The sequence below is a fragment of the Sturnus vulgaris genome, chromosome 5, assembly GCF_052056855.1.
Source record: "Sturnus vulgaris isolate bStuVul1 chromosome 5, bStuVul1.hap1, whole genome shotgun sequence".
NCBI classification, from domain to species: Eukaryota; Metazoa; Chordata; class Aves; order Passeriformes; family Sturnidae; genus Sturnus; species Sturnus vulgaris.
This window is the reverse complement of record NC_142247.1, coordinates 34,154,171-34,169,051: the sequence shown is the minus strand read 5'-3', so window position 1 is coordinate 34,169,051 and position 14,881 is coordinate 34,154,171. Positions and strand designations below refer to the sequence as shown.

General features: G+C 45.5%; 1 protein-coding gene across 1 annotated transcript in view; it reads left to right on the top strand.

Moving 5' to 3' along the window:
* The window catches only part of STAB2 (stabilin 2), a 73,063-nt gene that overhangs the window by 57,848 nt on the left and 334 nt on the right, over positions 1 to 14,881 (top strand). The window contains exons 54-69 of the mRNA XM_088165410.1: positions 1,061 to 1,207; positions 2,335 to 2,391; positions 2,823 to 2,946; positions 3,949 to 4,098; positions 5,812 to 5,916; positions 6,271 to 6,378; positions 7,034 to 7,227; positions 8,232 to 8,373; positions 8,655 to 8,788; positions 9,485 to 9,650; positions 9,887 to 9,993; positions 10,595 to 10,714; positions 11,493 to 11,651; positions 12,491 to 12,598; positions 13,239 to 13,367; positions 14,371 to 14,490. Coding sequence (XP_088021536.1) covers positions 1,061 to 1,207; positions 2,335 to 2,391; positions 2,823 to 2,946; positions 3,949 to 4,098; positions 5,812 to 5,916; positions 6,271 to 6,378; positions 7,034 to 7,227; positions 8,232 to 8,373; positions 8,655 to 8,788; positions 9,485 to 9,650; positions 9,887 to 9,993; positions 10,595 to 10,714; positions 11,493 to 11,651; positions 12,491 to 12,598; positions 13,239 to 13,367; positions 14,371 to 14,490 — 2,070 coding nt within the window. The remainder of the gene's footprint in view (positions 1 to 1,060; positions 1,208 to 2,334; positions 2,392 to 2,822; positions 2,947 to 3,948; positions 4,099 to 5,811; positions 5,917 to 6,270; positions 6,379 to 7,033; positions 7,228 to 8,231; positions 8,374 to 8,654; positions 8,789 to 9,484; positions 9,651 to 9,886; positions 9,994 to 10,594; positions 10,715 to 11,492; positions 11,652 to 12,490; positions 12,599 to 13,238; positions 13,368 to 14,370; positions 14,491 to 14,881) is intronic.

The following is a 14,881-nucleotide window of genomic DNA, read 5'->3' as shown; positions in this document are numbered from 1 at the left end:
GGCCAAGAGCCACACCATCAGATTCAGCAAACTATATGGTTTGCAGGACTTTTTGGAGTTGTCATTTGCTCTGTTGTAAGGTACTATTTGTTCAAAACAGCTCTCAGTCACCTTGACACTGAAAAACCAGCACAATTTAACTTCTACAATCCCAGCGCAAAAGCACTATGATCAGCCTGGTTTTGAACCCCACGAAGGCAGCATCTGCATTCAAACCCGGGTGTGTAAGCGCTCCCAAGCTCAGGTTGCAGGCACACACATAGCCTGATAAACCAGAACAACGTCACATTTTTCTTCACAAATGTATCAGATTATACCTGGCAAGCATCTAAGTCTAAATATACATAGGCTAAACCTGTGAACAGAAAAGATACTACAGAATCACAGAATGGTTTGGATTGGAAGGAACCTTGAAGACTGTCTTGTTCTAACCCCCCTGTTAGGAACAGTGACACCTTACACTAGACCAGGTTGCTCAAAGTCCCTTTCAACCTGGCTGTGAACACTCCCAGGGATGGAGCATCCACAGCTCTCTGGGCAACTTCTTCCAGTGTCTCACCAAACTCATAGTCAAGAATTTCTTCCCAATATCCAATCTAAACCCAGCTTCTTTCAGTTTAAAGCCATTACCCCTTGTCTTATCATTACATGCCCCTGCTAAAAATCCTTCTCCAGCTCTCACATATCCCCACTTAGGGACCAGGAAAGTGCTCTAGGGTCTCCCTGAAGCCTTCTGCCAGATGAACAGCCTCAACTTTCTCAGTCTGTCTCACTTCACAGGAGAAGTGCTACAGCTCTGAGTATCTTCATGGCCCTCCTCTGGACTGGCTCCAACAGGTCCACATCCTTCCTGTGTTGGGAACCCCAGAGCTGGACACAGTACTCCAGCCATAGGAAGAGAGCTCCCAATATTGTGTTGGAGCCCCTGTAGCCATCAGTTTTACCAACAGGATAGTTTGACACACCACCTTGCCCCAGGAGTGTTCCTACAGAGAGCAGGAAGCCAGGGAGGAGCAGCTCATGACTTGCCATGTCTCCCTCTCCCTCTGCCGTGTCCCAGGGCTCCCTTTTCCTGAACGATGGGCAGTGCAAGGTGGTGCAGCGGCAGCTGGAGTTTGACGGGGGCATCGCCTACGGGATCAACTGCCTGCTGACAGAGCCCAGCCTGGGGGGACGCTGCGACAGCTTCCTCCCCATGGAGTTCATGGTCAGTGCCCCTTTTGGGCCCCTCACCCAGGGGCCAACATCCACCTCCTCTGGGGTAACACTCCCTGCAGCTCTGGTGCTCCTGTGAGTAAAGCCCAATGCTGCAGGCTGGCTACATCTGCTGCACGGTTAGACAGAGATTAAAGAGTGCAGCACAATGCTCAGAGGTGCACAACAGAAATCCTATATCCACATGAAGCAGCACACAGGACAAGTGGTTCCACTTAAAGTCATTTTAAAAAAGCACCTTACACGTGCAAGCAAAAATTTGAGCAAGGACAAATCTTTCTGTTGTGCTTTTAAATTAGTGCAAGTTCAAACTACAAATTTGTTCATAGAGATAATATTTACAAAGTTCCCTACTAAAAAAGAGCAGCTAAGCCAGCAGCACAGTGTATGAAAGACAAGACAGAAAACTGCCTACTCTCAGCCTCCAACATTTCTGGCTTTTAACACACCTGAGCAGGCACTGTTAGCATGGAAGAAGTTTCCCCCATGAATTTTGATGGGTCCCACAAATGGGAAATTCTGTAAGTCATCTTCAAACAGTTCCAAGTTTACTTCAGTTCAATTTGAAAGTATAAAAAAATTTCCTAGAAGTAAAAGGACTTTCAGGTAGTCAGTCTTTAAAAAAGCTTATTGGAACATGTATTTCAATTGTAAAACCAACAATTGTGTATATCCCATCTTCTCAAGTTTGCCTTTTGTTTATGATGCCATTAAATTAAATTAAACAGATATCATATCCTCAAATTTCATCAGCATTTCCTGAGAAGCAAACATTTTTCTGTACTTCAAATTAGACATCCAGGTCTGCTACAGACCACATCAATACTTATTTGAAGAACAGTCATCATCTCTTCCCTCCTTCTTTAAACCCAGAGTAGTTTCCTCTTCCAGAACTTATATTCTGGTATCAAAACTATTTTCTTGTATTTTTGTGGCACTATATTATTGCAACTACTTTGTTGTCACTCTCCTTTCTTGTTTCTCCAGAATTTTCCATGAATTTTTTAAGTGCAATAAGCTTTACCTTTTCTCTGCTCATCTTTTCTTCTCTCATAAAACAAATTTTTTGTCCAAGTCAAATGCAATTATTTTAATATGCTTTTTTTCCCCCTTATCCAGGGGCATTGTGCTAGCTGTTTCCGTAACTCTAAATGCCCTCCAGGGACAAAACCAAAGGTAAGACATTCAAATCTCACATGTAAGCAGTCTAGTATGTTCTTCTCTGTACTTCACAACAGCAAACCAGAAAAAGCTTCTTAGAATAAATAGAAAGAACTTTTGACAGTGCTACCACACTATTAGGTGACAAAGCTGTCCCTGGGCAAACAGCCAGGTGCTGGTGGTGGGGGATACTTGGTCTCACACAGCATCCACTGTAAAAGTGCTTCAAGCTGACTCCAGAGCAGCCCCTGCACTCTCAGGAATGTGCTTAGCATGTCAGGAATCAGAAGGGGTGGGGGTCTCAAACCCACATTCTTCACACATCAAGTTTTGAATCAATGTACATCAGAAATGATGATGTAAAGAGAAGAGAAACAAACTCCGGGCAGCGCTCATTTTGCTGTGCTCTCCCCTCCTGTCTCTGTGCTGACGCCTGTGACACACAGGAAGGAATCCAGTGGTGCACCTACGAGTCCTACGGGCTGCGGAGGGATGGCTGCCGTAGGAACTGCTCCATGGTCATCCACATAGCCAAGTGCTGCAAGGGCTACTTCGGGCCAGACTGCCAAGGTAGGAGTCCCACACACGTGGCCATCCTGTGCCCTCCCCTTCCCCAATACAGCTGTGCAGCACTCAGCAGGCAAAACTGGGAGAATTGGGATAAGGGGCATGAGAAGAGACCAGCTGCAAGATGAGGGAACTTGGTTGCAAGAGCTGAAGAACACAAAGTGTTAACTGCTTCTTCAATTCAGATTACCTCTTCACATTTAGAGCAAGTTTTAAACTCTATAGCAGTAGCAGGTGAGCACTACAGAGAGTAGAGGCTGGTCCTGCTGAGTGGGTCACCTGCTGAAAGTCCTTTAAACAGAGGCTCAGGTTCACAGAGCAACAAGAGCACACACCTGAGAACCAGCACAGAACTGCTCAGCCACAGGCAGGTGCACTCATCAGCAGAGTTAGCTCAGAAGTTGTAGTTGAGATGATTTGGGAGGCTCCATCTCAGTCTCCCATAGCAGACACTTCCAAACTGTTCTCCTTCACCTGCCAGCCCTCTAGGGGAACAGTACTGAGGTCCCCACCAGGACACACAGGGTCACCATCCAGGTCCAGCCACACATAGCCCTGCCAGCTTGCTGTGTCCCAGTTTCACAGATGTCTATCTGTGACACATGCAGATCCCATGCAGTTTTGTCCAGCTCAGCCTGAGCTGCGAGCTGGGATCATCCTGGCAGCACATAACCCACAGAGACACAAAAGAAAGGCTCGATTTGGGCAGTGCCACCCACATATGGGTCTGAACGGGCCAGCAGCCAGGTAACAGCACGCACAAGTCAGGGCTGGAAGGATCCTCAACACCTTTCTGGTAGGAGCTGGTGGAAGTCTGTCAAGGAATTTAGAGCACGGGGCTCACAGTAGTCCCAAGTGTCACAGCCACTTTTACACACCCCAAGAGAGATGCATTTACCGGCATTCCCCGCTCAATGGTTTTTACAGAGCACTAGATAACCAACTGTGACAATGAACAAACCTGCACCTGAGCTAAAGAGACACTTTTCTTTTCCAACCTTTCAGCTTGCCCAGGGGGCCCAGAGACGCCCTGCAGTGGCCACGGCTCCTGTGACGACGGCTACACGGGGACAGGAGAGTGCCGCTGCCACGGCGGCTTCAACGGGACGGCGTGTGAGCTGTGCCTGCCGGGCAGATACGGCTTCGGCTGCCGGCGTATGTTCCACATCCCCTCCGTGCCCATGCCCAGCCTAAACCAGGGAACGCTGCCCTGTTACCATCAGCCTTAGCTGGGCGCCTCCTCACGCCAGGGGACGGCACCAGGGGTCGGAAGGGAGGAGCAGAAGAGGGGATGCCGAGGCTGCATGTGCGCAGGACCTCTGCTCTTACACAGAGCATCACTAACAGAACAGAAGCAGGGCCTCCAAGCGGTTTTAGCTACAGCGCAGCTTTCTCCTCCATCCCCACAAACCTTAAGACAGAATTTTAGCAGCACGGCTCCTCAAGGAATGCAGGAGGCCCAGGCCATGCACTGCTTCCACTGAGGAAAAAAAGAACGCCAAGGTGAGGGCAGCTTGTGAAGGGGCACAGCCAAGCAACTGCTCACAAAATCCACCTCTCCGTGGCTTTTAAAGAAAACTAGGTGGGAGCAGGATCAATATCTCCCTTTAAACTTGAATGTTTTCCTGATATAAAACCTTCAGATTAGAAATTACAACATTAACGCTTCCAGCCTAGCCCTGTGCACCTGTACTGCTCCCGAGGCACACAGGATGAGGGGTACAGGGAAGACAACAGGCTTGGACACATTCTCAGGATTATGCCTACCTACAATTCATCCACTTTATAGCACACCACAGCATAGAGTGTATGAGCCATTAGCTTGAAACCAGATTATGAAATTTAAGAGAAAAAAGTTTTATAGCCTCTTCCTTTTGATGTAGATTTATGTCAGACAAAAGTTAACTAAGCAAATAGAATGAAAAAAGCCAGTGAGTGAAGCTCCTTTTCAGCAGGACAGGTATGCAAAAAAACAGTTCCATAAATCCCACATAATATTCTTCTCTAAACAACAGTATTTCAAGAATAAGGATAAGGCCATAAAAGATGCCGCAGCGTGACATTATAAAACAGAGAGCCATAAATAATTCTTTTAAAGGATTTAGTGCATAAGTTATTGCAGGTCCCAAAGAGGAGAGAAAAAAACATCACCTATAGATTAAACAGATCATCACACCTCAGGCTAGAGGGCAGAAGGAGCAAAGCCTCACCTATAAAAGGAACTGAAGGAATCTAAGAGCTTTTATTCATGAAAATATCTGAAACCTAAAAAAAAAAATTATAGGCAACTTGTCTCTGTTTTACAGCAAAGCTCACTAACCTCATATCTGGATCCCTTACTCAGCTGGACCTTCTCCCACACAGCAGCCAAGCACTCTCCTTCCACACACCCACAATTAACAGCTGCTGATCATTAGGACTGGTTAGTCTGGGTCTTCAGTTCAGGCATTAACTCTTTCCTGCCACAGTTCTTTGTGGTGTTTCCTACTCCACTGCAATGTGCAGATCAATACTCATTTTCAGAGGCACACTGAAATGTTAATCACAAAATCATAGGACCACAGGATAATTCAGATTGGAAGGGGTTTCAGAGGGTCTCTAGCACAACTCCTTCTCAAAACAGGATCAGTTCTGAGCTCATGTTGTTCAGCATTTGTCCTGTCAGGACTTGAAAATCTCGAAGGATGATGATTGCTCAACCACTCTGGAAAGTGTGGTCCTCTGCTTGACTGGCCTCATGGTGAAATACCATGAAGTTAGATTCATCTAAATTATTTCTGGATAATACTGTATCTAAACTGACAGGATGATGTGTCTCTAGAGAAAGACTTTCCCACTCTGCAAGTGACCTCTGTGTTTCTTTTCCAGCTTGTGAATGCAAGAACAATGGGCAGTGTGATGAAGGACACTCGGGGACAGGACGATGTTTCTGTGAAACAGGATGGACTGGCCGGCTGTGTGAAACCAAGCTAGGTCTGCCTGCTCTCACCACACTCTGCCATGGAGCTGTGGGGTCAAACTACTTGCAGTTCAACAGAAAGTTTCCATAGATAAGACAGAATGGGTTAATAAATGTCAGGAGCCATCTAAGTCAGGAGTACTTAAGGACTCTGCTCTGGATTGAGGACAAATCCCTTCACCCCACTGTCCCCTCTTTCGTCATATGAGTTCATATCTCCCCTGTGGAGGGGCTTTGGCAGTCAAAAAATAAAATTCTTACAAGTTTTCCAGTTAGCCAGACTGGTGTGAAGGGTTCTCCTTCTGCATGAAACAAGGACATTGTGGTCCCAGAGGCCTCTGATTTCTGCTGTCCTGCCTTCCCTGCAGCCCTGCCACCAGTGTGCTCCCCGAGCTGCTCGGCCAACGCTGTCTGCACGGAGAACAACACATGCCAGTGCAAGCCCCTGTACAACGGGGATGGGATCACATGCACAGGTGAGCTCCCACCCCACTCACAACCAGGAGGCAGGTTCTTCCCTCTTGCACATACACAGGAATGCAGCTACTGCCCACTAGGAAATGTTGCCTGCCCAATCTAAAAACTTCCACTGTGCAGCAAGTGTAACAAATTTAGGATATACAGAGTTCAGGTTTTTCTAAATCAGAAGGTTGACTTCTCCAAGCAGGAGCATGGGCAGCAAGTGCACTTCAGTCAAGTTTTGAAGACAGCAGGGCTTTTTCCCTCAGAGGATTTACAGTGGGATGCAAAGATATCAAAGGGTATTTCCAATAAAAATTATTCTATGATTTTTTTTATGCCCATAGGCAAGGCAGTTCCCTGCCAACACTGCTACAGAAGCAGTTTCTCTTTCTCAGACAGATGTCTTTCCTCTTCCAAAATCAACCTGGCCAGAAATCTGAGGGTCGCTACCATGTCTCCTGAATCAAGAACATCCTGATAAGGCTGTCAGAGCCCTAAGAGATAGACTTGCAGAAATTCAGGAATGCCTCAGGAAATGGAAACAGCTTTTTTTTTTCCCCAACAAGTGTTCCAAAATTTTTAGTGTGAAAGGACCAGCGATCGTTTGTCTTTATGAAAAACATCCTCTTTGAAAGCAGACTTTACTCACTTGTTTTTTTTCCCCTGCAGCTGCAGAACTTTGCAAACAAAACAATGGTGGGTGCCACAAGGCAGCCGAATGCACACAGCATGGGGTGAAAGTCTTCTGTAGCTGCCAGAAGGGATACAAGGGAGATGGGTTTACCTGCCTTCCAATAAACCCTTGTGCTGATGGGTTCAACGGGGGCTGCCATGAGCATGCCATCTGCACTGTCACAGGACCTGTAAGTTGGATCACTTCAGTCCCCAGCAGGAAATCTGGAGTTTCTTCCTGGTGCCAGAAGACTCCTCTGGCTGGATCACACTCTGTAACTCTCTAAATCCCTGTTTTCCAAAACAACCTTTAATTAGCTCCAACCTACTTTCAGTTTTCAAACACCAGTCTGGTATGCTTTCAGCTGAAGGCTGAGAAACAGTTTGGCATCTTTGCTCTAGAGAACAGGGTAACACACAAGCTGGGATGTTTTGCATATGTAGTCTTTCTGTCCCAGTCTTAGCTCTCCCTAACAGTCTATCCTTATTTGCAGCATGAATTTGTTGGACTAAAATTAAATACATTTTGGAAGCTAAACGAAGGGACAGCTGGGAGAATAGTGTCACTTGTTGATTGCTTGAACTCAACTTAAAAAGCTCTGCAGCCACATGATACAAATTCCATGACCCACATAGTCAGTGTGCTTAGGGAAAACTTGTGCAGGTGACTTGATCCAGCATTTGTCCTGGTGCTTGCAGGATCACTTCTCCATTCCATTTTGGTGTCTTGCCTGAGTTGCTTTCCAGGAGTGATCTAGAAAAGTCTTCCTGATAATCCATTCCAGCTGTCAACCATCGCGATCCCTGGATGTCACCAATTCCTGCTTAGTTCTCATTTGTTACTAGCTCTCATTTATTACTAGCAGTGGGCTGTTAAATTCCATGCTTGCTTTCATGCCCAGTGATTTAAATATCATTGTGATGTGTTTGCCATCTATTTTTGTGAATTACACATCATATAACCCTCCAATGCGTGTTATTAACTTTGTGGATGAAATTATGCTTCGGTGTTAATTCAGCAAAGCACCCAAGCACATGTGTAAATGTTTGGCTTAGTTGTTAGTAGAACTTTTCTGTTTGTCCATTCCTGCTTATATCAAATGAAATTTTCCCAACAGTCCAGAATGTTGCCTGAAACACCAGTTCCCTGTCAGCTAAATGCTTGTCTTGGCCTTTTCCTTCTCTCCCTGAGCAGGGCAGACGGAAGTGTGAGTGTAAGAACAACTACATTGGGGATGGGCTGAACTGCTCCGTGATGCAGCTGCCCCTGGACCGCTGCCTGCAGGACAATGGGCAGTGCCACCCTGATGCTGACTGCACCGACCTGCACTTCCAAGGTGAGGAGGGCACACCCTGGGGCCGGTGACCAGGAGCTGGCAGCTCACTCAGGCCTCTACTTAATGTAGAAACAACGAGATTACAGCTGGAACGTGAATTTATGCACCTGTAGATTCATGAAGCAATGTGTGAGGGCAGTCCAGCTGGGAATGTTACCCCTGAGGACTCAGTCTGCTCTAATTACAAGTCACAAAATCCATGGCTATTTGTACGGCACAGCTGACTCTGCACCATAGCATGGAAACCCTTCAGGAGAGCTGGTCCTTGTCTCTCTTTGCAGACACCACAGTCGGGGTGTTCCACCTGCGTTCCCCCGTGGGGCAGTACAGAATGACTTACGAGCAGGCCAGGGAGGCTTGTGCCAACGAGTCGGCCACCATGGCTACCTACAACCAGCTGCTGTATGCACAGAAGGTGAGCAGCCCCTCGGAGGGGGAGATCCCCAAATAGAGACACAGAGGAAGGGAGGAGCAAGGGGGCTTCTCTCTGCTAATAAACATATTTTTCCCTCCTTTCCTTCCCCCATGCCCCAGGGTATGTTTGGCTGGGAGCAGTTTTCAGACTTTTATTGGTTTCATGCCTGCTCACACAGCAATGAAGTCACTTGCCAAGTTCTTGTTTCCAGTTTTGCTGGGGTGAGAAGTAGAATCAGACTTTCAGAGTATTCTCAAGGGGATTTTAATTATTAACACTCCTTAAAGAAATGTGCACTTCAGAATTATGCTTAATTTATTTCTTTAAAGTAAGTCTCCAGGAATCTTTTCCTCAGATGCTGTTAACGGACCCATTTCCATATTGCCTTCTTGAGCACATTATAGACAACATATGGCTGATATCAGTGTGATGAGCATCTCAACCTGGGTTTGCAAAACTTGTTTTAGAAGAGTGGGTCAGACTGGCTATCTCTTTCTGGCTCCTTCCAACTATGGAAGAAAGACAGACACTCACTGTTTAGAGACATCTTTAGCAAAGTGTGAGGCTGGACCAGTGCTGGCAGGGCAGGCTCTGCTTGAGTGCCCCTGGGGGCTCTGTTCATTCCATCTGCAGTTCCCCAGCCCCACCACCCAGCTTTTCTCTGAGTTTTTTGCCTTCTGGCTGTGCTGACCACAGGCGAGGTACCACCTGTGCTCTGCTGGCTGGCTGGATGGTGAAAGGGTGGGCTACCCCACCGGCTTCTCCTCCCCAAACTGCGGCTCCGGATACGTCGGCATCGTGGATTACGGCAAAAGAGTCAACCTGAGCGAAACTTGGGATGTTTTCTGCTACAGGGAGAAAGGTAAGAAGGTCCTTTGCCTCGTCCCTCTATGAAAATGAGGGCAGCAGCCCAGATTTTGGTTCCTTTCATCAGCCACAGGCTGCTAGATAACACTGCAAGAGACGCTGCCTCTTTTTTAACTTTAAAAATAAAATCATAACCTGTGGCTTACAAGTAGTTTTTCAGGCACAGGGCAGCCTAAAGCTTTCTTGGAAAGGGTGTTTGCCCATACAGCTCTCCATGTTTGTACCTTTCAGAGGTGAACTGCACCTGCAAGCCAGGCTACGTGGGGGATGGCATCTCCTGTAGTGGGAACTTGCTGCAAGTGCTGATGTCCTTCCCAACGCTGACAAACTTCCTCTCGGTAGGAACAAAGGCTGGGGCAGAGCAGAGCAAAGCAGGCCCTGGGTGTTGTATCCAGGGTGTGCTTTACTAGCCCAGCAAACACATGCAATAGCAACACCAGTGAAGCAAGGCAAAGTGGTCTAAATCCAACCAGAACTCAGTTATTACTTTTTTAATTACTTGCCCCAAAGAAGTTTCTGGGTTCTAAAATCCAGTTGGAATTCAAAGCCTGGTGCAGCTTTAGCTTAAAGGAGACTCTCCACACAACTTTTTAACATCATAAGGAGCACTGTGCTTTGGAATTTCCTTGAATTGCTACTGGGAAATGGCAAAATGTTGAGAGTTGTTTTCTTGTCATTACTCAGAAAGGTACTATATGTATCAGCAGCCTCAAAGACAACAGAGGCCCAACATCTGCAAATCAGTTTAATATGTACTCATCAAATTAGCAGCTGGAGCTGGTTTTGAATACAGACTTGTTTTGGAAAGTCACTCCAGAGCTGCTTCATGGCTAATAACAGAGAGTTCCTTTGTTGTCATTTATACAGTGTCATCTTTTCCACTCTCCTCACGGAATGCACAATTGCTCTCTAGTAAAGTTGGATTTTGTTTCTGCCTAGGATATCATGGCTTACTCCAACACCTCTAGGAAGGGGAGAGAGTTCCTGCAGTACCTCACAGACCTGTCAGTGCACGCCACCCTCTTTGCTCCAAACGATAGTGGGTTAAAGGAAAATGAGGTCAGGGTTGTTGGTTTTTTTCATTTCTTCCTTGTTCTAAGAACACTTCTTAAACAGCTGTTAGGGGCTTCTGCATCCCATTGAAGTTTAAGCTTAGAAAAAGAATATGATGTGACTTCTGCTTAACCTCATATAATTTAAACTGTGCTCACAAAAGACATTAATTCACTGTTTCCATTTGCCTTCCATGGTTGGGGGTGCAAGTACTGAGTGTTCAAGTCACTAGAGAGACTTTTCCATCAGGGACTGTAGTTCCCCTGTTATGAAGGAGTCTGCCTGGCATAAAGTCTGTTCTGGCTTATTATCATGGAGCACAGTTATTCAAAGAAAGCAGCACACAGCTTTGGTATTTCCCACAAATATATTAAAGGCATCCATTCCTAATTTCATTTCTATCCTTACCCTTTTTATTCTTTCTTTCCTTCTTTCAATCAAACACTGTGTCAAACAATTCACAAAGGTTTATGCATTTGTTCACATCTTCAAGCTGCTTGGAATATCTCTGAGTCTCATCACTTCAGGTCATCCTACAGAGGAGTAAAATCCTTTGTCCCGCTGGAATTAAGGTCCTGCCTGCTGCAGGCAGCCATCAGAAGCCAACAGGGAGACAATGTCCCAGTGTTCCCATGCACATTTCCCAATAACCTCTAATGCTGCTGGGCTTGCTGCAGCATTAATAGCAGAGGGAGAAAAAAGGTCACAGGCACACAACTTACTAGTAAATCCAAAGGATTAATGAGATTCATTAACGGTCCTTGTATCTTGCCCTCATTTGCAGACACTTTCTGGGAGAGACATCGAGTATCATTTATCTAATGCCAATATAATGTTTTATGAGGACTTGACCAATGGAACCACCATTCTAACTCGTCTAGGGAAAAAACTCCTCATTACAAACACTGGGGGCCAGGAACATCAAGTCCCCACTGCTGACCAGGTACCTCTGTAATAAATTTCCCATCTTTGTGCTTTTCCTCCTCTTATGTTTATACCCTGTAATCAAGTGACACACTGATCTGGAGGGCATTTTCATAAGGTTAGAGTGGGCAGCAACGAGAGACTGAGTTCAGAAGGCTCTTTCCTGTCCAGACTGTAGGATAGCAGCTGGCAAACTGCAAATTTACAAGCTTGCACACGGACATCTCTTACCTGCAAAACTAGAAAGAAGCTGTTGAAGTGGCTTTAAGGAATGGAAAAGTGGGGATATGGGCTTCATTTAACTCTTAGCTTGGTAGGATTATGGGAGATGGCTATGTGATAGGTGAAGAGATGAAAGCAGCAGCTTATCATTAAAAAAAGATGTTGGCATTTGTAAAGTTTCTTGGTAATTTTCTGAGAGAGGCAGGAGACCTCAACAGAGCCTTGCTCACAGCAAGCAAACCCCAGCCAGCCAACTCGAGTGGCAATTGGCATCCTCCAAAGTGAAAGTGGCTGCCTGGCACTCAGGAGTAACTGCACTTCTAGGCAGAGCTTGGCAACTTCACAAAGATCACAAAAACTTTCAGTTACAAAGTAAAAACAAAAAGGACAGAGCAATATGAAGACAACATGCAGGTAATGACAGTGGCTACTTCACGCACAGGAGAACTGTGACCAGCCAGGGGCTATCCCAGGCTGATGCCCAGGGAGGCAGCAGTGTAACTTCCCATGGTTTTGTCCACGTGTTTTTTCTCTCTGGGTGTCAGCAACTGAGGTGGGGAAACCATCTTAATACCAATTTCAGTACCAAAGGGAGAAGGATCAAAGCTCAGCTCTCATTCCTTCTTCCTCTGGCAGAGCGAGATCCGATATGTGGACAGAAGTGCTATTGTTGAGTGGGATATAATTGCTTCCAACGGGATAATCCACATCATTTCAGAGCCTTTAAAGGCTCCATCAGAACCTGTAAGTACACAGTGATTCAGGTTTTTGAGGTGGTGAGAGGTAACTGCTTTATTTTACCCTATTTTAACTCATTGCTTTCAGCTTAAAAGGTTACTTTCAAAGAGAATTAGAAGTTGAAAACAAGGTACCAGTGATACTGAAAATTTGTCTGAATTATTTTTTCCCACAGTTATAAATTTGTTTTCTTTGTATAAAATAACGGAGCTCATGTATGTAACAGAGATTTTTAAAAGCTCCATTTTAGTTCTCCCACTTTCAAGCTTCTAAGGCACCTTGTTTACTCTTGCCTTGGCATTCGTTCCTATCCAAAACAAATGGTGTTTTGAAAATAAATATCTTTTGCCTGCATGAATTCCTGCAAAGCTCCCAGGTATCCAGCTGTCTCCTTGGTCCCCAAGGTTTAGTGATAGACTTGGCAATGCTGAGTGAACAGTGGGATTTGATCATCTATTTCAACATAAACAGTTCTGTGATTCTATGAAATGGCCACATTTAATTGTCTCTAGGGAACACCTACCCGGAAACCCAAGCACAAGGACAGCTCAGGACCAGAGCATATCTCAAAGGGACACTGCACATGCTTGGGTGCTGTAAGCTGAGCAGAGCCCAATCCATAGCTCACCCTCTCCCTTGCTTCCAGGCTCCTCTCCATGCCAGTACTGGGACAGGAATATTCTTTGGCATCTGTCTAGTCACTGGAATTGTGGCTCTTATTGGATATTCTTACCTCAGGTTCAGGAAAAAAAACATCAGCTTCCAGCACTTCAAGGTAGGTAGCACCTGGGAACACAAATCAGGCGGGGACAACTGCACTTCCCAAATCCACAACTTTCAGTTTCTCCATACATTTTGTTAAACTAGAAACATTCCTGATCACTTCACACGTGAGCTGTTCAGACTGAGACACAGAGAAAGTGGGCAAAGCCCACTCACTTGCCTTGGCCATGAGCTCATATTTGCCCCCAGACCTCTCCACCCAAGTGTTTGCTCACACAGACACTTCCAACACCAAGGGCTGGCCCAGAGCTGATCTAACTACACCACAGCACTGCAGAAATCCTTGCCTCGCCAGAAAGCTCACCCTTAGGGAAGCAAGGAATTACAACCACTGCAAGGGCACCTGTTCTCCTCCTCCATTATTATTATTAATTTTGTTGTTCTGGGAAAAGGCCCGATCCAGCAAACAAATTGAAATGCCTGTAGGATTGAAAAGTGCAGGTTTTTATACTGATGCACTTTCATGCTTGATTTCTCTTAACTAATTTTGCAAGCAACACACAGATGCAAAACCAGCCAGCAACAGCTAAGCTACAGAGATGAGGAAAAAAATGTTACTAAATACCCAAAAACAAACCCAAAAGAAAGCCTACCTAGAAGTGAACAGAAATCCCTTCCCATTCTAGTCCCTGCATGTAACATGAATCACCTTGTAGAAACAAAACCCAGTAGCCAAGAGCTATAGAGGAAACACTTCTATTTTTAAATAGTTTCAATGAGGGCCCTCAGGACTAACCAGCAACATTTCAGGGCCACACTTCCTCTCCCATTCTTTGCTAAGGCTTAAAAATAAGAAGGGGGAGGAAAAGAGATACTAGTGTTAAGCGACCCGAGATAAAACAACTAAAACCACAGTTCATGCCCAGAGACAGATTTAGACTATAAAGCCAGTTGAATCACAACACTGCACCAGCTGGTAGGGAAGCTCAAGTGTCCTACTTAATGCATTGGGGGAAGAGGATGAAATTTAAGCAAGTTTGTGTGCTTTTGTGTAGTCAAAAGATGACATTGACACAACGTCACTGGACAAGTCACAGCCTTCAAATATCACCAACCCCTCATATGAAAGCTCTTCAACAGTGACTTCACCAGAACCTACTTATGATCTTTTCCCAGTAAGTGTTCATTTTGATTTGAGATTGAGACACTACTAATATAATGGTAAGAGGGAATGATTTTATTAAAAAATAATGTCTAGTTGGAAAAGACAAATTAATTCAAGAAACCAGCATTTAAGGTCCCAGCTCTCCTGTCTCCCCCCTGCTTGAAATTGGGTTGCCTCACCTGTAGTAAAATTGAAGCTGTGGTCAACAGCTGCATCTCAAGGCCATCTTCAAAGACAGCTGAATTAAACTGGACTTCAGATGCCACTGGATGACAGTGACACATCTATACAAACTTTAAAAGCCTTCTAACTTTGCCTCCATGTCTCCTTGCTGCAAACGCTAAGAGGCTAAGAGGCACGCTAGCACTCCAAAGAATCTGAAACACAGCAGGGGGACAGCT